Source organism: Tauraco erythrolophus, chromosome 4 (genome assembly GCF_009769465.1).
Source record: "Tauraco erythrolophus isolate bTauEry1 chromosome 4, bTauEry1.pri, whole genome shotgun sequence".
NCBI classification, from domain to species: Eukaryota; Metazoa; Chordata; class Aves; order Musophagiformes; family Musophagidae; genus Tauraco; species Tauraco erythrolophus.
Window position 1 is genome coordinate 42977755 of NC_141468.1, and position 22584 is coordinate 43000338.

Sequence of the window (22584 nt, forward strand, 5' to 3'; positions counted from 1 at the left end):
ACCCCGGCCCCGGCGGCTCGGAGCGCAGGAGGCGGAGAGCTCCCCGCGGGCAGAGGCGCTAGCGGGGAGGGGGGGGGGGGGGTGGTCGGGGCGGCAGAGCCCTCCCCCTTGGCGCCGAGCAGCGCTCGGCGGCATGTGCTGAAGTGCCCCGCAGAAGCCACACAAGTTGCCTGCGCGGCGCGGCGGCCGGACGGCGGAGAGCGCCCGCCGCCGCGGGCTCCTGCCCGATCCCGTCCCCCCCCGCCCGGGAGCCACTCTCCGGCGGGGCTGCCGGCAGCCTGGGTGATGCGGCTCGTCGGGAAGTGAGAGGCGGCGCGGCGGCACGTCCCTGCCGGGCCGAGGGCCCCGCTGCCTCGGAGCCTCCCATGCCTTCGGGGCCCCCTCGGGGGGCGGCGGCCCCTTGGGAGGCGGGGGCGGCGCTGCCGTGATGGCCCTCGAGGAGAAGCGGGAGAAGCGCCCGCCCGTCACCCCCATGATGATCGAGGAGGAGGCCGCCCTGCGGAACGGCAACCGGGGGCTGCCGCCGGGCCCCTGGGCCGAGGCGGCGGGGCCGAGACCCCGCACCACGGAGAGACACATCGCTGTGCACAAGCGCCTGGTGCTGGGCTTCGCCGTCTCCATCCTGGCGCTGCTGGCGGTGACCATGATCGCCGTGCTGCTCAGCGTCCGCTTCGAGGAGTGCGGCGCCGCCGCCGACGGCCCGCCGCGGGCCGGCGGCAACGGGAGCGTCTCGGGGGTGGCCCGGCAGCCGCCCGGCGCGGGGCAGCCCCCCGGCCGGCCGGAGGAGGAGGCGCGGGGCGGGGAAGCAGCGGTGGCAGCGGAGGAAGAGGAGGAGGAGGAGGAGTGGCAGCGGCGGCGGGAGCTGCCTCCCTGGGCCCGGCCGCGGCTGCCGCGGCACCTGCGGCCGCTACACTACAACCTGATGCTGAGCGTCTTCATGGAGAACTTCACCTTCAGCGGGGAGGTGAACGTGCAGCTGGAGGTGCTCAACGCCAGCCGCTACATCGTGCTGCACGCCCACCGCATGCACATCGAGGCGGTCCGCGTGGCCGAGGACAAGCTGGCCGGCGGCGTGCGAGTGGCCCGCTCTTTCCTCTACCCCCAGACCCAGGTCTTCGTCGTCGTCCTCAACCGCAGCCTGGAGGTGCAGCGAAGTTACAACCTCAAGATCATCTACAACGCCCTCATCGAGAACGAGCTGCTGGGCTTCTTCCGCAGCTCCTACGTCCTCCACGGCGAGAGAAGGTACCCGAGCGGCCGCGTCGCCTCAACTCAACTCGGGTCGAAGTTGGCGGCCCCCGCCCCTCCGCGCCAGCCCGCTCCGAACTTCGGGCGGGGCGGCGCTAGGACCCGGCGGGCCGCGCCGCCGCCAAGCGGGCGAGGCCGCGGGCTCCGCACCGCCCGGCGCCGGCGGTTGCGCGGCGCGCGGAGGGGCGCGAGGCCCGGCCGGCGGCCGCGGGAGGGGGCGGCGGGGCGGGCAGCGGCCAGCGGGGCGGCGGGCGGGGCGGTGAGCGCAGACTGGGCCTCGCCTCCCGCCGCCGCCTGTCTCGCCGGGGGTCCGCTCCGCTGCCCGGCCGCTCCCGAACGCTGGCGCTGGGCGGGGGAGCTGCGGAGGCTCTGGAGGGCCGCCGGCCGTTCTCCGTTCAGCCCCGCTGGCCGGGGTCGGGAGAGCGACTGGAAGGCTGTGGGAGGCGGCGGCCGGGGCCGAGCGGGTGTGTGGGAGCGAGCGGGGCGGGGGGCAGGCCGGGCTGCGGGCTGGCGGCCGTGCGGGGGGCCGTGCTGGGCCGGGCCGTGCTCGGGGCCGCCGCAGGTGAGCGGGACGCCCCGCCTGCGCAGGGAGGGCTGCGGGCTGAGGCCAGCAGGGCAGGTCGGGAGATGCCCCCTCCGCACGCGGCTGGGAAACGCGGTGGTAATGAGGGAACTTCCAGGGGTGACACGGGCGAAAGACGCCGCCCGCTCTGTCCCTGTCGGGGCGATCCCGTGGACGGAGACTCCCGATCAGTTTAATAAACACGTGTGTCCTCGTGTGACAGCATTGCCAGGTCACAAATAGCAGCGTGCAGGGGAGCAAAACTTCCCTGCTGTTGGTTTTTTTTTTTTTTTTTTTCGTTATTTGAAGGAAGAGGTGGCGGGATGTGATTTCACTTAACGTGAACACAGTTGTGCCACCTGCTGCAACTGAATGGCTGCAGATTTACACCCAGTGACAGGGCAACCTGGTCAGCGTTTACTTCTTCATGCAGAACAAGATTCGATCTTGATCTGTGTTTACTCTTATTCTTGTAGCCCCTGGGTCACTGTCAGGGTCCTTGTTATGGTATGACAGGTCACCATGGAGGCCCTTGTTCAGGCAGTTACAGAGACTTTTTGTTTGTTTGTTAGTTTAAAGTAGTTCTCTCTTCTGACCACAATCAGGCTTTGCAGTAGAAAAGAAAGATGGGATGGGCTTCTCGATAGTCCTGGCATGGTTTATCACTTTAGAATTAGTTTCTCTTTAAGCTGTCCTTTCTTGAAACATCCATGCAGTGACAGGGTCTCCCTTCCTGAATCTTACTGTTCCATATTGCAAAGTGAAGCAAAGAGTTTATATTTGGAAGAATTAGGCAAAAATAGTAAGTCATACAAAAAAGAGTGCTCATCAATTAAATAAATAGCCCTTGTATTAAAACATATTTTCATTACTGTTATTACTGACAATTTTAAACAGCCTGATGTTAGAACTGCAAGCAGGATTGAAATTAAGTTTGTGCAATTTGTCATCACAGTGAAATAAAATGGAATTTTGGAAAAGCGTGGTTGTAGGAAAGATTTGGATAAAATGCCTTTTATCACGGAGGAGTGAATGACCGGGGTAATCGGGAGTTCTTACAGACTTGTATGGAAATGGACAAATCAGAAAACAAAGTACTGTTAACAGCAGGGGGTATAATTCACTTTACAAACTCAAGAAATTATTTAAGCAGTTATTATTCTTGTGTATTTAGACTTTGTATAGGAATAATTGAACTGTCAAATAGGTGTTGCTGTGACATTTCTCTAAAGTTACTGTAGTACACTTCAGTACCGATGCCCCAGTTATGATTTTAAAAAAGCTCAACAAAAAAAAGCCTATTCACTTTATGAATTGTCAGGATAGCTTAAGGCACAGGGTGATGGTGAAGGCGATGGTGAAATGCGTTTCCCAGTACTCTTTGTGTAACTTTTCAGATGCAAGTTGCGTTGTGTTTAATACACTCAAATACAATCATACTGGGTAAGATCCTTACCTTGTGTGAGATAGCATTGTTATATTGAAATCAGTGGTGTATTTTTCTTTACCCCAGCTCACTTATATTTCTTTCAGTAAAATGTTTTTAAAATTGTAATCAGTGCATGATTATAGTTTCAGGCGTTTAATAGAAGTACTGTTTTTCAACTGTCACGGGCTTGATGACTCACTATAGTATGAAGTAAATAATACACATTCTAAACCAGGGAACTTCTTTGTTCAGAGTGTGCTCTTGCAGTGTAGCAATTTGCATTTCGATTAATAACCCATTTTTAATATAATATGTATAACCGTTTGTAGTACTTAAACATGGACGGCTTCTACTATGATAGATAGACAGGATTCTCTCATGCTCTGAGAGACTTTGAGGTTCCAGCAGGACTTCAGCTTTTTGACATCCTTATATTCAATTAAAATACAGCAACATCGTTGGAACAGCAGTTGCTGTAGAAGGATCTAAACCATCATTTTTTGCTTTTGCTGTACATAAGGAGTGAATAACTCTGGCTAACTGCGAGACTTCGCAAACATAGTAATGCCTTCACTTTATTTTTTTTTTTTTTTCCATAAAGTTAGTTCATTTTCTGTAGTATTCACAGGTGAAAGTCATAAATCAGCCTGAAATGTTGATAGCTGCATGAAAGTATTTATTTTCTTACTGAAACCTTTGCTACTTTAATTGAAATGTGAAATGCAGGTGTTATGCTGCGAATTTACTTTGCATTATGTGCCAGAATTTACTGGCAGTAATCAATAGACGTTAATACAGAGCTACTGTAGCGTACCATAAGAATATGCATGTGTAATTTAAATGAACATCAAACTTTGGCATAACTGAAAAAGAAAGAAACTTATGTTACATAGACAAAACAAACAGACATATTCTTCCATCTTCTGACAACGAAGATGTCAAAATAGATAGGTTGTTGAGCAAACACATGTCTTCCTTTATTAGATGAGGTGGAATTAAGACACCTGCAAATTACTGCTGTGGGTATGCTGAGAAGACAGGCTGCAAGGCTGTCATTCCCAGAAGTACAACTTTTTATGGTGATGTTTTGGGGAATTGGAGATAAAAGTGTCAGTGCCCAGAGAGGTGTGTAGAGAGACAGATGAAACACTCAGGCTGGTCTTCACTTTTGGCATGCTATAGAAGTTTTTCTTGTTCTCCTAACACAGAGAGAAATAGATAAACTTAGACAGTGTTTGGGTTTTTTTTTTGCTTGTTTGTTTTTTTAAATGTGTAAGGGTTTAGTCTTTGGGAAGCAATTTTTAACTTTTTGTTTCTTTTGCTTTATGGCACAACAAGCAAATCAATGTTTGATAGTAATGCACATGTTATAAATATCCCTGTTATTTGTAGTTGATGTATTTTTAGTATTAAATATTGACTGCCCAGTGTTTGCCCAGTTATGCGTATATGGGTATATCTATTTATCTGTGAGAATACAGAAGATGCAGAGTTTACCAGATTCTATCGGTTTGGTGAAAGAATTGTTTCAACAGCCTCAAACATTAAAAGAGTCCTTATAGGATCTCAAAGTGGGGGAAAAAAAAAGCTTCCTTATTTAGAGGGTGTCAGAATATATACAGTATTCCCTAAGTATGCATTTACATGTGTGTTTGAGCTCATTAAAATTGTTAATTGGAGAGGAAAGTTCATCATTCTTGCTTTATTAATAACAGGCCGGTACAGTTTTCCATGCTCACTTGAAGCTTCCGTTGATGTCTGTAGCCGTTTAGAATATGCCTAGAATGCAGAATCAGGTCCACTTGAAATACTTTGCATATAAATTCAGTTGTTTTGCTTCAATTAAATGGCTGATTTGGCTTTGTTGCACTGGTGCAAATCCATCGATAATAGGGAATTTTGTTGGATTAACAATGGAATACCTGGTGCCAACTTCTTACCTTATATTTAGCAACTTTATGCAGAATTATGGTTTTAGTAATCCGTGTTTCATAATGAGACAAGAAAAATGCAAGATGCTGAATTCCTTCAATAATTACTAGCCAAATAAGGCTTTTTATTTGAGACAAAGGACCAATAGTAACTGCTTCAGTGGTGGAAAATTTTTCAAGTTTTTAAAAAAATTAGCCTTATTTGAAAGAGATTATAATTTCACCAGTTCTATCGGGTATGGATGCACTATAGCAAGATAAAAATGTAACATTCGAAGAAGTCTATTTCTTTGTTGATTTTTGTAAAATAATACTCCAAAATATGTATAAAACCCAAGAAGTTTTAGAAAAAGTTAATTAGATATTTTGTTTTTCTTATAAGCCACTTATTTTTTGCTCCCTTGGCATTGGAGAATATCGTAGTGCAGAATAATGCTTATAGACTGATTAGTAGTAGGTGTCCCCATTTTCTTTATATCAAATCTATCCAGCCATCCTCTTCCTACAGAAGAACAACAGATGATTAGTCAGCCTCTAAAATTCTGATAAATGTTTACCTAGTATCTAAAATTGCATGATTATTTCAACTGATGGAACCTTGAAAAGTGAGACATGAATCAATACCACTCAAAAAGCCTACGTATCTGCTACCTTTACAGTTACGTAGTTGGCTCATAGTCATTTTCTTGTCCTGCCTGCCTCCAGAAAATATTCTGATTGAACCCCGTAATTCAGCCTTTTAAGCGTTTTTCCTCTTGTTTTTCCAAAGAGATATATCACACGTGGATTTTCTCCAAATGTGTAAATGCAAGCTTTTACTCAGAAGGGTTCCTATTCTCTATTGGGATTGAAATCTCTTTCAAAAACAACAGTTACAGATTTTATTATCAAACTAAAGCCTTCCCATTCTCTACAGTGGCATAATAAATTTATTTTCCTCCTTCAGAGATCTTTTCATCATTTGACCTATTAATCAAGAATGTTGATTTGTTCTCTATAAAATACGCCAGAAAAGCAAATCACCTGTAGAACAGCACACTACTTGTTTAATCATGTGCTTGTATTTGTAATTCTGCAAAGCTCAGAATGGTTTTGTGGACTTCCTCAGCCACAGCAGTGCTCTATAGCAGCGTGTCTCAGACCTACATGCAACCGGTACAGAAGCGATCAGCAGTGGAAAACAATGACCCCCTTGAGTGCACTATGTGACCGTAAGTTCTCATGTCCAAAGAAAGGCAAAGTGCCCTGTTGGTGTCTCAGGGCTGAGTGAGCTCCCTGAAGGCTGTTAAATCCTGGTTTGAGCTGGGGGCTGTAGAACTTACTTGTTCTACATAGTATAACCAATATCGGCTAACTTTTTTTCACGTATTGATGAACAAAACTGCTGCTAGAACCTAAAGTTTGATATGAGGCAAGGGATTATTTAACATCAGTGTGATGTCTGCAAATTTGTAGATGGTTACTTTATATCAATTACGTTGCAGTACAGATAGTAAGAAAGTGAGAAATCGGTGTTCAAACACTGCGTATGTTCATAGAATCGTAGAGTAGTTTGGGTTGGAAGGGACCTTAAAGATCATCTAGTTCCAACTCCCCTGGCAGGAACAGGTACACCTTCCACTAGATCAGGTTGCTCAAAGCCTCATCCAACCTGGCCTTGAACACTCCAGGGATGGTGCAGCCACAGCTTCTCTAGGCAACCTGTTCCAGTGCTTCACCACCCTCAGAGTGAAGAATTTCTTCCTTAGAGCTAATTGAAATCTACCCTTTTTCAGTTTAAAGCCATTGCCCCTTGTCCTATCACTACACTCCTTTGTAAAAAGTCCCTCTCTAGCGTTCCTGTAGGCCCCTTTAAGTACTGGAAGGCTGCTAGAAGGTCTCCCCAGAGCCTTCTCTTCTCCAGGCTGAATAGCCCCAACTCTCTCAGCCTGTCTTCGTAGGAGAGGTGCTCTAGCCCTTGTATCATCTTAGTGACCCACCTCTGTACCCACTCCAACAGGTCCATGTCCTTATGTTGAGGTCCCCAGAGCTGAATGCAGTACTGCAGATGGGGTCTCGTGAGAGTAGAGCAGAGGGGCAGAATCACCTCCCTGGACCTGCTGGCCACACTTCTTTGGATGCAGCCCAGGATATGGTTGGCTTTCTGGGCTGCAAGTGTCCATTGCCGGCTCATGCTGAGCTTTGTACAGTTTGTTTTTTTTATCTCCTTAAACCACAGTAGTCAAGTAGTGTCTGATTTGGAACATCCATGAATCAAGTGCTGTGAACAGTTAGTAATTGCTTTGGTTTTTTTTGTTCTCTTCTAGGTTTCTTGGTGTTACACAGTTTTCTCCTACTCATGCCAGAAAAGCCTTTCCTTGCTTTGACGAGCCCATCTACAAGGCCACTTTCAAAATCAGCATCAAGCATCAAGCAACTTACTTATCTTTGTCCAACATGCCAGTTGAAACTTCTGTTTTTGAAGAGGACGGATGGGTTACAGATCATTTTTCACAGACCCCTCTCATGTCTACGTATTACCTGGCTTGGGCAGTGTGCAATTTTACATACCGGGAAACTGTCACCAAGAGTGGAGTAGTTGTAAGTATTTCTAATGTTGTATCAAATACGTTTTGTTATTTTCAAACCCCTTACTTTTTGTACGGGATCATAACATCAAGTACTTAAAAGTATTTTCTTGATTAGTGTTCCTAAAATCTGCCAGTTTATTTAATGATAGCGTGTATTGTTTGGGACCTTTTCTGGCAGTTTGCCTAATATTTGTTTGTCTGATACTTTTTTGTAACTAGTTAGCTTAGTAGGTGTGGTTGTCTGAAGGCATTTTAAGCTTTTAAATACGCCATTTCACTGCGCTTTGATTTTCTTGCGAAGTTTTCTCTTGTTTTTCCTGTAGCCTTTTCAATACCAGTGTTGGTGGGACTATTTATTAAAAGAAAGCAGTAGTACTGGCAGGATTTCCAGTCTCCTTCCTTCAGTACTGACATGTCCCTTGGTGTGCTGCGTGCTATCTTGGGAAGCTGATAAAGTAATTTCTATCTTAGAGCTCTTGCTTAGGAGCAGGACTTTACAACCTATCAGCTTGCTGTGGAGGTCCAAGTTGATGGAAGCACTGACTTTCTGGAGATGTTGTTTCGAAATAGGGCATGATTCCAGGAGTTATGCCATGAAAAAAAGAGAGAAAATTCTTTATTTATGTCAGTTTTGGTTTTGTTTACAAATATCAAGCTCAGAACTGTTTAACAAGCCAAAACATACATGAGAAATGCTGTCAGCTTAATAGAATAGTTCACAGCGCTGTCATCTTGATTTTTCAGGTGGATGTATGGAGAAACCCTTCCTTCTTAGTTACTGTGAATAACAAAACAGAGCTAGTTCTGGAAGCAGAGGGCTAGGCAGCAGTTTAAGCTGTGTGCCTGAGCAAAGGGAGTGTTTACCTTATCCTTCTGCAAATGCTCTATGACTTTGTGCTGTAATCTGGGGGCATGAGGAAGGACTACAGGCCTCCCTTCCATGACTGATCAGGTCAGGAAACTTCTCCATAAGCACTTTTAGCTAGCCTAAGCTTTGAGCTGCTGTGGAGGGAGCTGATCCCACCTTCTCTGAGCCAAAGGTATTCTTTGTGCCAAACTTCAGCTCTGTACAGCCGTATGATCTGGCTGACAACTGACCTAAAAAACAAATTAAAATGTGGTAAGTTTTCAACCAAATCAGTTCTCTGATCCAGCTTTTTGTGTGGCTGCCAGAGCCTTAGTACAGGTTCAAGGCTGCGCTAATGGATGGTGAACCCAGGACAGCCCTCTGCATTGGTATTCCTCATTTAGGCCACACTGAAGTGGTAAGGAAGTAACTCTCGGTTTTGTTACTGGAACAGCTGGGTAGGACACTGAGGGCCTTTCAGTCCTTTACATCCCTTTTGTACCATGGCCAGCAGACTATGACACTACCCTCTGGCCCCACAAAGGGAGAGAAGGACGCATGGCTGGCATGTGGCTCTCTGAGGTGCTTTAACCTATGCATGTAAGGATGTGAGAACTGCTGAGGCCATGCTTGCAGTCCTAGTGGTTGCCCCCGATGGCTGAAAGCCTTTGGGTTTGTGTGTGGGTGTTTTTTTTGTTGTTGTTGGTTTTTTTTTTTTTTTTAGCTACATTGTTTCTCTGTCAGTTCAGTGAATTGAGTTAATTTAGAAAAGGATCTCACAAGTGCCAAGGCAAAGAAGTATGGAGGGGGAAGTGGATTCCTGGTTCTTAGTGTTGCTACCAACAGATTAGTTATCTATACAAGAGAGATTGCTCTTGGCATGGGGAATTGGTTGCCTCTGGCTGTTGTAATAGTTGTAGAATCATAGACTGGTATGAGTTGGAAGGGATCTTAAAGATCATCTAGTTCCAACCTCCCTGCCATGGGCAGGGACACCCTCCACTACACCAGGTTGCTCAAAGCCTCATACAACCTGGCTTTAACACTTCCAGGGATGGGGCATCCACAGCTCCTCTGGGCAATCTATTCCAGTGCCATACCAACCTCAGAGTGAAGAATTTCTTCCTTAGATCTAATCAAAATCTCCCATCTTTGAGTTTAAAGCCACTACTCCTTGTCCTATCCTGACACTCCCTGATAAAGAGGAGTATTCACTGGCCTAGTAGAACAGGGTGAGATATCAGGCCATTTCTTACTCCCTATGAACCAGTACCGAAACGGACTTCTATCCAGGTAGGAGTTGATGATTTTCATTGATATATACTCCACCTGCTTAAGGATTTAGTCTTAACCTAAGGATGGCCTGGTATTTTTCAGCTTTAGAAAACACTAATTACTCGAGTTTTTCTTTTAATAAGGTGGAAGTTTTTGGTGTATTCTGTAACAGATGGGTCTTGTGTTCTTTGTGCTCTAACACAGTGTAGTGCTTGCAAGTTTCTCCTACGTAATACTACCCTGTTATCTCACTTTGAAATGTCCGAGATTCATCTGAGAAACAGCTGCAAGCAGTTCAACTTCCAACATCAGTATAAGCAAATAAATAAAATGTGGGGGATGGACCTCAGTACCATCAATTTGAAAGATACAATCTACTTCCCCTTGAACTCATTTTCTTGTAGTGTTGTTAAGAGCTCATGTTCTTTAGCCTTTTGCTGCTTGAGTATGTTTGATACCCTGAAGACATAGGCACACTCTTGTCTTATAGACAATAATTAATAACGTCCTGCTATTCTCACATTTGGCAGAACTGTTCTCAAGACTTTAGATTTAACAGGAATTGAAAAAGAACATCCAAGTATTAATTTTTTAGGAATTTGTGGCTACTAGGGCCTGATGTTTATGCTTGAGTCTGTTGGTTCAGTGCATGAAGGACGTACACATGTATACTCCGTTGCTTGGACAGTGCCGTTGTACAGAACTTTGCCAACAATTATGCAAATCAGTGGATAATCTTCGTGGAGACTCGAAGACCAAAAGTCTGTGTAGGCTGAGATATTCTCTTACCTCATAAAAATGTTGGGTTAGTCTAGAGCTTTAGCTCTTGTTTCTTATAGTAACCCTATCACAGAGGTATATTAATGCCCAGGAATACCAAAATCGTTTGCACTGAGTTAATGGTTAAATATGTTTTGCTATTTTTCAGTCCATTTGTGATCTGATCATCTTTCATTGTTGTTCAATTTTGTTGAAAGAGTATCTTTTAAGGTATGAACTCAAGACAAACACTTTAGAGCTCTGTTCATTCAGATGAATGGCTGAGGTAATTCATCTTTTTGAGTCTTTTGTATTGCAATACCAGGAGTTCATAGACACTACTGGGTGAATTCGAAATTACCTGGAACCTGGCACATGCAATTCTGAACTTCTTGGTTTCCTCTGAAGCCACTTTTCCACTAAAATTTAGTTATTCCCATATCCATGGCAATGAACATAAATGTATGATAAAAGTAAGTTTGCTTCTAAAAATGAATGAATGTTCAGGAAAATTAACCAAACCTCCATGCTGAAGCATCTTGCTGGGCAATTTCTTGCATTGGGGAATCTTACTTCAATTAATGCAATGTATATTGTATTTATTATGTAGACATACAGCAGACACCTAAAAGACTTCAGCTTGCATGTGCTTTTGCTTTTGATTTGGCACTTTCTCGAACCTAGTTTTGGTTCGTAAAGCGTTTTCTTTGTGTGTGGGGGGGGGAAGGGGCAGGGAAGCACCCTTTCAAATTTTGACAGCCTGCTAATGATTAAAATCTCACCTCTCTTCCATCTGAGCAGTCTTACTAAAGTGCTATGGTGAAGGGTAGATAAACTCCCCGAGGGATAAAAGAAACAGTGAGATTAAAAGCAGGGTTATTCCTCTAAAATGGTTGTGTTATCTGTTCAGTTTTTCTCAAAGAATGGTATTAACCTTGAAATTAATTTTAACACAAGTGCAAGATTCAAATACAAGTCAAGTTATAAATAGAAACTGACTTTTGGAAAGCTTAGGTAGCCTACCAAAATAGTAATTTTGATATATCCTATATAATTCTTGCAGACATGAAGATGCTCTATATTTCATACACTAAAATTACTTTGGAAAGGGGAATTAAGACAAGCAGTGCTTTTCTATGAGGACAGCTCAGTGGATGTGAATCATTAGCATAACTCGTTAGTCCATATGAGTCTGATCAGAATCCCTTCAAGACTAGGTAATTTAAAAGCAGAGTCAACTTTTTGTATGCATTACAGATATATAATATGTTGTTCAGATTCATCTGGGATTATAGAAAATCACTGCAACTGCCTTTGCCTTTGGGTAGGGGCTTGATTCCTGTGTAAAGGACTGTGGTGCATTCATCTATTTAATCTATGCTGCTGCGAACTAGGGAGCAGTATAGTTCTCCCAGGGTGCTGCCAGAGGTAATGCTGTATAGAGGTAGGAGGGATGCCTTTACGAGCCGGTTTAGCTGGTCTTTGTATGGCTCTACCAGTTGTGCCAGCTGTAGTTGGTGAAAATCATGGAATCTGTGTAGTCGTCTTTGCACAGTATAATAATCCAGAAAACTCTATTTACTTTCATATGCTTGTTTGCTTCTACTCATATGTTGTGTTTTCTAATCATACCTCTTATGTATGTTCTTTGTCAGTAATTCTTAAAATCAAAATATTGCTGGCTGGATTGTAATGTCTGTCACATCATCTCTGCATCTCTTTCCTTCATTGTTGTCTTTATCTGTGCTTTCAATCCTCCAGGCCTTTTCCTGCTATTGTTACTTTACTTTTCTCCTGTTTGGATTTATTTTTACTGTACTTCATGTTTAGCTGTACTTATGTTCGCCAAACTCTCTGTTTCTCATACCTTTATTGGGTGGACATGGAAACTCACTATATCCTTTTCACTGTCTTATAAGTTATTTTAATTCCTTCTTTTTCCTGTTAGCTCTTTCTCGTTTCAGTTAGTAGAAAGAGTGAGCACTCAAGGATAATGCAGAGTATTACCAGTGGAGATGAATGCATTACTGGAAAGAGCTGTTTTGGGGAGATTCATCTTCTACCATTCTTCTATTTTGCTGTGAACGGGATGGAGAGATAGGTATGGAAATGAAGTGCCAACTGTCAGCTTTAAAGTGTTTGGCTTTTGTCAGAGGGAGTATCTGCTAAAAAAAAAAAAAAAAGTGTGTGGAAGGGAGTGGAGGCAGGAGCAATTGTGGGCGCAGGGGTCAGAAGAGCAAATGCAGGTGGGAGTGAGCAGCAGCCAAAGTATCTGGCTGGGTGGTGGAGAGTGGGAGGAGGAATGCTGAAGGCAGTGCCGAAAGAAGAATTTTGTGTAGTTTCGCTTTTGCTGCTCCTGGTCCTATTCCAAAATGGTTGCAGCGTGTGTTGCAGGACTGGCAGACCATGGGCCTGAGTGCAGCTTGGCCAGCTGCTCGGGGTAGGATCTCCAGTGACTGGCTGAATCCATGCGTGTTACGTTGTGGAGAGACCTCTATAGCTGGGTATCTCTTGGTTTCTGTTACATTAAATGTTACTGTAGAGTCATCAGTGCTGAGTAATTTGTCATGATACAGAGAAAGACCTTGAGGCTAAGAAAGATCTTAGGAGAAGAGTTGTACCACAGTAAGGCCAACCTTTATTGCACTGCTTTTGTTTTGTTATTACTTTATCTAAGATGTAATTAGAGGTCACAAGCTCCTGGTTAGTAAAGTTCTTAATTCAATACTTTACAGTACAGTTAAGTCTTATCCTGGCCAATGAGGAGGAGCTGTAATAATCTGGCTAAAGGAAAATAAGATAATTACTGTTTCCATTGTGCTCTCTGGCTTGCAGAAAGCCTGCATAAGCATCCCGGCACTGAGTTCTCTTAGCCTTGTGTTTGAGAGGCTCACTCAGTTTGGCTCAGCATCACACAAAAAGATAGAGTGGTCTCAAAACTGGGATCTGTGCAGTAGTAGCCACTTGATTCTGCACAAGTGAAAAATCATTTTTGCCCAAGAAGGGCTAGTGAACAGAGTCACGTAAGCAGACTTAGGTCAGAATCAGTGCGTGTCCGATAGCTCATGTTAGTTTAGGTCCAGCACCGTGCGACCATGGCTTTATGCTTGTCCTTAAGAACTGCTAGTGCAGTGCTTCTAGCAGTGCGAGAGATGTGGGAGAGCCGGCCTGGGCATTCCTCCGTCTGCAGTGCAGTGATCAGTCTGAGGAGACTGAAGAGCTGACTTTCATTAGTAGTCAAAAAAAAAGAAAAAAAAAAAAAAGTTGAACAACTCTTCTGAATAATGGGTTCTGTCATTTGTTAGTTGATAGAAAAAACCAAACTCATCAGTTCTCTCTAAAATAGCTCTACACTTATTGTGCAGTTAAGCCAGTAGCTTTTAGAAAATGATTCTGTATTTGAAAAGTATTAATATTTTTATGTAACAGCAGTAATGACCTCAAGACCAGGCATTTTCTGTCAGTTAATGACTACCTGGGTTAAAGGCCTGAGGCTCTGCCTCAGGCCCTCGCTTCAGCTCCTAGTTATTAACTGCCAGCAAAGTCTCTCCATCAGTTATTATTTATTAATCAGATTTAAGCAATTATACACCAAATAATTCTTTGTGAGTGAGCAAATTGGTTACAGCAGAATGATTTAGCTATCAAAAGTAGAATTAGTCCTCAATTAAAATTGTTTTCTTCCTCTGCAACCTAAATTTAGTCCAGCTCTAGAGTTGAGCTCTACTTTCTAAGCCCACCTGTACCTGGAAAGCAACTTTTGTTAGCCCATCACTTACCACTGGGAGGCCACACGTGTATCTGATAAACAGCAGCTAATGCAGGAAGCACCAGGCGTATTTCTGAAGCCTGGTGTAATGCAGACTTGTAATGTTTAATCTTTGTATGTCCTGGAATGCTGCTCTGATAGTGATATGGTGATAGTCATTCATTTTTTGGTCTTTGTTACAAATGTCCCACTCTTGCCTTCCCAAAGTAGCTTTCATCACACAGTTAAAAATAAAGTGCATGTTACAAAGATTGTTATGAGAGATGTGCAGTTATATTGAGCTAGAAAAGCACACACTCATGTGAACATAGATAGGTGTGTTTGTGCTTTCTTTTGCTTTTATGAAATTCTCTGTGTAGCAACAACAGAAAGGCTGGTTCTAGGAGTACCTTTTACCCAGTTTAGTGCTTACTATGGTGAATTATTTTAGTTAAGTGGGAAACCTTAATATACTGCATTAGTAATCCAAAGAAATCGTAGCTTTTTCAGATGCACTGCATCAGTATTTGTTTACCCTTTCTGTTTCAGTTTGTATATTGAAAATGACTTTTAGTTTATTAATTTTTAAATACTATAGCTACAAAATATGCTACAAACAAACAAAAATCTATGTGATCAGCATCCATGCTAAACTGAATATGCCAGGGAATCTGTTAAAAACATAGATTGCAAACTTTCAATCCATTGTTATTGATTTTGGGTTGAATTTGCAAGTCGAATGCACTAGGAAAACACTGTACATGTATTGTGCTTACTCCTTTAAAAAAATGCACTCCGTCAGCACTTGTAGTACATGCAGTATTTAAATGTGATATTTATTTTATTAACATAAACTCTCAGCTATACTCTGCAAATAATATTATTGAATTGAAAGACTTGAGTTTGGGAACAACGTTCTGTTTTGGTTTTGGTTTTGCATAGGAAGATCCCCTGTCAGTATCTGGTGGCAGCGGTATACTGAACTTTGTGTGCAGTACCAAGAATACTTTGTTGAAAAGTGTAAGTTCTTAATTTATGGCTAATTTGTAGGCTGATGGCTGGCTTGCAGTAACAGGGAGCAGAGAGAGAGACAGCACCTGTGATTGCTGTTCTGACAAGCATCAGGCCAGGGTCTTGATTGCAGTTCTGTACCTTCAAAGAGCATTGCTTTGTCTGGGGTCTCTTCTGGCTAATGAAAAGAAAGAAAGGTCTGGGACTCTTAGTGCTTTCCACTCCTTATTTGCCATGTGCTCAGAGGAGAGTAGTGTGGAGTCCCTGCAGTTCCTCCCATTTCCCGCATTACAAGCAGGGGAGGGAGATGGAAGAAGAAAGACTTTACTTCCTTTTCCTTTCATGTACTAATGAGCATATGCTTAGTAGTATGTACTGTGACAGTATAACTCACAGTGAGGGCTGAACACTCGAGCTGTGCTCTGCTTTCTGTACTACATTCTTTCATGTCTCCTTATGGCTCTTATGTTCTCCTGTCATATTTGACTTCATTAACTTATTCGTTAAGGTCTCAGTCCTTTGCATCAACATGAATTCTGCTTTCTGACATCCAAGGTAGTAGCAAGATTCTATTAACATGTTTCCATAAGTCACGCTCTTGCTATAAAATCAAAAATGAAGTGCCAAATAATCTGTAGGGGGTATCTCACCTCAGGACAACATAAAGGTGAATGTTTCTACACCAGCCTGAACATCTGTCAGTCAAACAAGAGTTATCCCAAATACCTACCGTAGTAACAGCGCTCTGTGCAGTGAAAATGGATTACTGAGGCAGGTGGCCTAGTTGACATCTAGTTGAGTGACAGATACAGTATTCGTGAGGGAAAAGAGTGGTGTGTACTTCTATTTATTTATAGACCAGTCTCTCCTCCAGTATTTAGGTAAGTTTTAATCATATTTTTCATACAGAAACAATAGATTTAGCCTATTTGTTCCCAGTTTTTTATGACCAGTGGTGGGAATGTAATTACTCATTTCAGAGATTTATACTGTTGCCAGTCCAACCCCTCCTCTTCTGACAGTCAAATGTCTGTAACGTTCACCTTTTAGGCTTGCCATTATCTCATTCTTTTTGTGTTGAAAAACCTGCACAAATGCCATCTTATTTTTCCTTTTGTCCCAGTTTTTTTTGCTTCCTGGAGTAGAGGAAAAGCTCCATGTTTTGTGGTGTTACCCCCATCTGTACTAGTAGAAGACCTAGTCTGTTTGTTTGATTTTTCTATGAAGGTGTCCTTAGGGTTAGCAAGACACTTTCATTCTTCCAGCGGGGTACTTTCACACTTCAGGTACCTCTTCTGAAGACTTTTTTTTATCAGATGCTAGAATGGCACAGCTTGATAGCATGAATGTGCTTTTCCACGGTCCAGCCTCTCACAGACTGGCTTCACACGTCCTTCTCTGCTGCTCTCCAAGGTTGTCGTTTGCACAGGGTGAACTCTGAAGCTGTGAGAATAGCCAGAGTGACTCTTGACTGCCTTGCAGACAGTGGTTTTATTCTTGAGTTTATTCCATCTCGTAGTGGCTGCTGCAACTGCCTAGCTGCTCAAGCCCAGCACGCTGTCCTGTCCCCTGGCACCCGTCTCCTGCAGTGGGGTGGGGACAGGTGGCAGAGAACCAGCTGCATTGGCCTTGTTCCACTGAACGGTATCCCTAGGAGATCCTCCGCTCCTCCTGCCTGGCAGCTTTCTGGCTGCTGTGTGCTGTTGAGACATAGCAAGAGCAGCCAGAGATGAGAACTGAGCCTGTTATCTTCTTATTTGGAACAGCATAATTTGAAAGCAGATTATGTTTCTCTTTGAAGGGTAAATGACCTAAAGTGTATTAAGAAAAAGTTATCCCACAGTGGATTATCCTGAAAAATATTTAGCAATGTGTTTTGTTTCACAGCGTGCAGTGGAGCTGCATGGCAACGTGGGACAGAATGAGAAGACTAATACTTTATTTATATGAAATCACTACAGTGGGAGAGGGGATAAGAAGCAAGAGGTGGTTATTAACATTCACTGGGGGCATCTCTGGGGGTACCCAGACTTTCTTCCCTCTCACCCTTCTTTTCCCAAGAGCAGTAGGTAGTTTGGTAGTCACAGCAGCTTGGAACCTCGATTGAGTTTGTATCCTCAGGACAGCAAGCAGTACCTTAGTTAATAAAGATAAAAGAAAAAGGGAATAGAAGGTGGAAGAGATAAAAGAAAAAGGGAATAAAAGGTGTGGAGGAGGAAGAAAGGAGGTGGATTCCTATGGATTAATTTCAAAGAAAGAAGTATACCTATTGAATTATTTGCATACCACGTATGTGTTTCTTGTAGTTCCTCAGTCCTCTGGCTAATTAAATCACAGCCCGTGGTTGAGCAACAGTACATCATGCGGTGTTTCTTTTTACTGAAGAGTTCCTATATGTTTGAAATTTGATAATGTTCTTTTGGAGTAAATTCATTGTTAGTCTTCAAATACTATGGGAGAAAAGGGAGACTGAATTATACCTGGTGAGAAAGTTTGATAATTTTTTGACTGACCTGAGTAATTCAGATAGAAGCCCAAATCTATATGTGGAAGTGCCGATGAGTGATAACATGTACTGCTTCATTTAAAGTCATATGTATGAATGCATATGCATTCATAAAATAAATACTTATATTTTTTGGCTACTACTGCATCATGGAAGACATAAGCTTTTTTCCCCCTAGACTAAAGGAGTAATTCTCATTTTATCGAAGTTCTCTTAGCTGGATTCAGGTGATGAAAGGGAATGATGCCCGAACTTGGTTTTCTTCTCTTCATTAACCTTTATTATTTTATTCCTTAGCAACTCCATATGTTTAAAATGCATTAAATATGCAGTTCTAGAGTAAGAGAACGAGGTGATCACAGAATATCTGATATAGTTCAGTCTACACTGCTTTTACTATACCACCTTTCTGTAATAAGCACCAGCAAAGGTAGTAGTACCATTCTGCACTAATTTGGAAGCCTTCTATCATCTCATGCCCAAGCCGTATTATTCATGCAAATATTTGTCCATGTATTTGCACAGAGAGTACGCATCTGTGGTGGATATAAAGTGTATGTTTGCCTTTGTGTTTGAATTTAGAAACTCTTGCTTTTCTAGTTCCTATAGGGAAAGGAATGTATATTATTTTTCCTCTACTTCCTTTATTTCTTTTGAAGGAGTACTTAACAGGAGTTTCTTCTGGAACCTGAGACCTTCCTCAGTTTGAGGTTTAATAAGGATTCTCCATGGGACTGTGATTCTTAGTATGCTTTATTGTCATCTGCTGTTTTACCCACAAAATGTGGAGTGGTGTTTCCTTTTTGTGTTTGGTTTAAAAATAAACCCACAAGTTTATACTTTACTTTCCTTGGGCCTGTTTAATGTTTACTCTTGAACCAAATCCATTTGGTCTGAACTGGAAATTTAGGCAGCTAAAATGAGCAGTTCTAAAATTATATTGCAGTCACCCATTGACCCTGTGATCACTTTAAAAAAAGTTTTAATATGCAGAAGACTAAGGAATAGAGTAGACTCCATTAAGTTTTTTACTTAAAAATATTACATCTGTTGTGGATGGGGTTATCAATGAGTATATTAAAGTTAATAGTCCCAAAATAGTAGGAAGATGACTTCACTGGGAATACAATATCTCGGTGTTGAAAAATAAAGTTCGAAACTTTTCCTTGTGTCTCTGTATTGCTTGACTTGTGATAATTCCCAGAGGACTGGTCATTCAGAGTTGCTGTAGGAAGTATTATGTAAAGTTCATCTGCCAAGTAAAGTTACGTTAACTTCTGGCCACAAGAAACATGTGAGGCATACAGAGGAGATATGGTGGTATCTTAGAGTTAAGAACTTAGTGCGAACCTTTTCAAAGCTGTGATGTGGAAAGCACGAGGAGGCCTGAGAAAATGAAAAGGGATGAATAAGGCCACCTCTCAAAAAGCTTGGAACTCCTTGCTATGAAACAACTTTGAAATGCCTAACTAGCTTGTATGTGAGAGCTGCTTGAGCAGCAGAAAAAGTTCAGCGAAAGCGTAATTTAGGTATGGAAATGAAGATTTGTAATTTGCATGGTTACAATAGGGCATATTATAACATTTGTCTTTACTACAAAATGCTTTGATGAGTCACACATGACTAGGAATGATTATACTACCATGAAGTATTGTGAGGATAAAAAGGATCAGTGAATCATAGTGCAGCTGGTAGTGTAGAGTTGCCTGATTTCATAGTTCTGTTATTCAGGGGTTGATGGCTAAGAAGAAATATCCTGAGTACTGTTTTGTACGCACGTATGTGCTTTAGCAGCGTTTAAAGTATTTAAATGCATTTAATTATACAGTCTGTTCCCTAGTTGAACTCGCCAGTACAATGATACCTTGCAGTACCTACATGAGGAAGTCCAGAAAAGAACAATACTGATTTCCCTGCAGAATCGATCTGCTCTGAAAGATGCTTCCTTTCAAATGCAGAGGGGATCTACTGATGCTGGGGTGTTTTCATTAAGTTGAGCTACTGTAACAGTTACGATAAACATTTACAAGTTGAAGTGCTTTTCTGTATTTATTGGGCTCTGTCACCTGAGCTTGGACATGCTCCCTTCTGCCTATCAACCCTTAACCATAGATTTTCATATCCTTTTCTCTCTTCTTCAGTGGCTGCTTTGTGGCATCTAGTCACTTTAGACTCACTGTCTTTCAGGTCCAAGGACTTCCGTGTTTTTCGTTCAGCAGACCAAGTTCAAATAATGTGGCTGAACCGTAGGTTGCAGTTTAGTGTTCTATGTAATGCAGCGTAGCTGAGAGCTGCTACTGAACAGAATTGTTTCCCTCACCCTCTCCTGCACACTTTTGCTGTATCATTTCTGTCAGATCTAGTGATCTGTGGCTAAACAGTGAAGCTGGTTCACTGCAATAATCCAAAGGGAAACTAACAAAAAAATTTAATAACCTTTTGACCGAACCATCTCACCCAATGTGTGGATAGTACATGGATCTAACTTTGGAGGACGAGGAAACGCGTGACTGCTGTTTTTAGTGATGTACCACCATAACTGTGGAATAAGAGTAATATAAAACTGTCTATGAAAGTATTTTGCTGTTCTCTGACTTGTGAAGGTGTCACTTTTTCATATCTGAGCTGCTCTCATTATTACTCAGGTGAAGAAGTTGACTCCGGGTGCTCAGTATGTGTGAATTGCAAGTGAGATCCTTCGGAGGGGTGAGGTGTTTCTACTGTTTCTCTATCTGTATCTCACCTTCCTGGCTATTAAGAACCCATTATCAGTTATTTGCTTAAGTCTAGCTGTGTTGGTCACTATAGTCGGGGAAAAAAATCCTGTATTATCCACTAGGAAGAGGCACTGTGCAAGGGACCCACAGCCTGAACTGGCCTTCAAGTCATGTGTTGGATTGCACTGAAATATTTTTTTCAGTTTTTTAAAAAAACCCCCATGCTTATTGAAAGAACAGCCACAGAGGAAGGTATTTTACTGTATCCTATATGGAGACCAGTTTAGAGATGACAGCCAGTGGAGTATTAGTCCTAGATTCCAGCTGTCAGTAACCCTGACCTGGAGTTGTACGTGAGCCACTGGTTTAATAGCCGCCAAAGGACCTGCTTTCTGTGAATGTACGTTATCCGTGTTGGAAGGTGTTGCACTTTGCTCTCTGTAACAATTGGTGACAACAAGATCTGTATTTTACTTACATGTCTAGTTTACTTAAATGCATTTATTCCACGTTTTCATTGGCTGCCTCCTTCTTTTGCTGTTACGATCAGTGACTCGTTCTTCATTCGCTTCTAGGGTACCAGTCCTAATTTTATAGATGATTTAGCTGCCCTTTTTCAGAACTCAGAAGTACTTAATCTCTCCTTGTATGCAGTGCACTTCCCATCTCTTCTTATTTTTATCACCTTTCTCTGTGCCTTTTAAGTCCTGCGGTGCCTGTTTTGAAGCACTGAGCAAAAGAGAGAGGTGGTGCCACAACTGACTGCAGTGCTCAAAGTTTATATGCTCGAGTTTGTTCTGTGGCATAATAATGTTTTGGTTTTTATTCTTTATTTAATCAATCGCAACAGCATGTTTGCCTATTGAATATCTGCTCAGCCCTGAGCTGATGTTTTCAGAGAGCCGTCCACAGTGACTCCAAGAATTCTTCCCTGAGCTATAGCTGATTTAGACTTGATGACCGCGTATGTATAGTTACGGCCATTTTTTCCTATTTGTGTTTCTTTGCACTTGCCGATGTTGCATTTCATCTGCTTTTTTTACAACCAGCCACTGGGTATGATGAGATTCACCTGCAGCTTTTTGTACATATGACTATTCTGACTAATTCTGTACAGACTGCATGCTTTTCTGCTTTTATGTCCGCATCAGTTCTGGACACATTTCCTTATTGCTTGTCTCTGCTGGTGTGGCAGAAGAGTTCATGACTAGCAAGAAAGGGGCAGTTGCATGTTCTGTTTTGTGGCAGGAAACTTTGATGGAACTTTACTGCAAAGTCTTGGTGAAAAAGATTCTGACAATATGATAATATACACACCTAAACAGTTGACTAGAGAATGTAAAGGTTGTTTCTAAAAGTCATAGGTAATTATGGTTCAAGTCACTGCTGTGTGAGAAGTCCAGTAACATTAGCAATTGCAATTGCTATGCTGAAGTTGACCAACATCTTTAACACTTTGAATATATTTTAGTCAGTGTCAGCTGACCTGATGTAGGTTTATCTGTTCTGGAATATTCTGAATCACTCTTTAGGTTCTATTAACTCTATTGAGCAGACCTTCATTGACTGTCAGTAGAAGTACAGCTACCATCTTGTATGAGGACAGGTACATTATAGAGACCTTTAGGATATGAAAGGTATCTGAGCTGTCTGCTGTGTGAAGCATCACTCTAACCATAAGCTGTAGTGCTTTGACTGTAATTCTGTTACATTTGATTTTTGAGCAAATCTTAGGAAGTTAAGCATTCTGCTTTATTTCAAGAGGAATGTATTGTCTGTCACGACATTAAATACTTTGGTTTTGTTTTGCTGGGAAACAGGGTTAAGGCAATTTTGATTGAATACTAACTAAGAATAGCAAGTTCAGCTGGTGAATTGAAAAAGTCAATTGTTTGCACATCCCTGGTGAGATGCTAACACACTTAAAGGCTAAGTGCTAGAACGCTGGGAAGATTTTTTTCTTGTTTATGTTCCCAGTTTT

At 42.7% G+C, this 22584-nt stretch overlaps 1 protein-coding gene across 1 annotated transcript in view; it reads left to right on the plus strand.

The window, feature by feature from the left end:
- The first annotated feature begins 427 nt into the window (after positions 1–427).
- The window catches only part of TRHDE (thyrotropin releasing hormone degrading enzyme), a 225867-nt gene continuing 203710 nt past the window's right edge, over positions 428–22584 (plus strand). The window contains exons 1-2 of the mRNA XM_086610212.1: positions 428–1245; positions 7477–7750. Coding sequence (XP_086466338.1) covers positions 428–1245; positions 7477–7750 — 1092 coding nt within the window. The remainder of the gene's footprint in view (positions 1246–7476; positions 7751–22584) is intronic.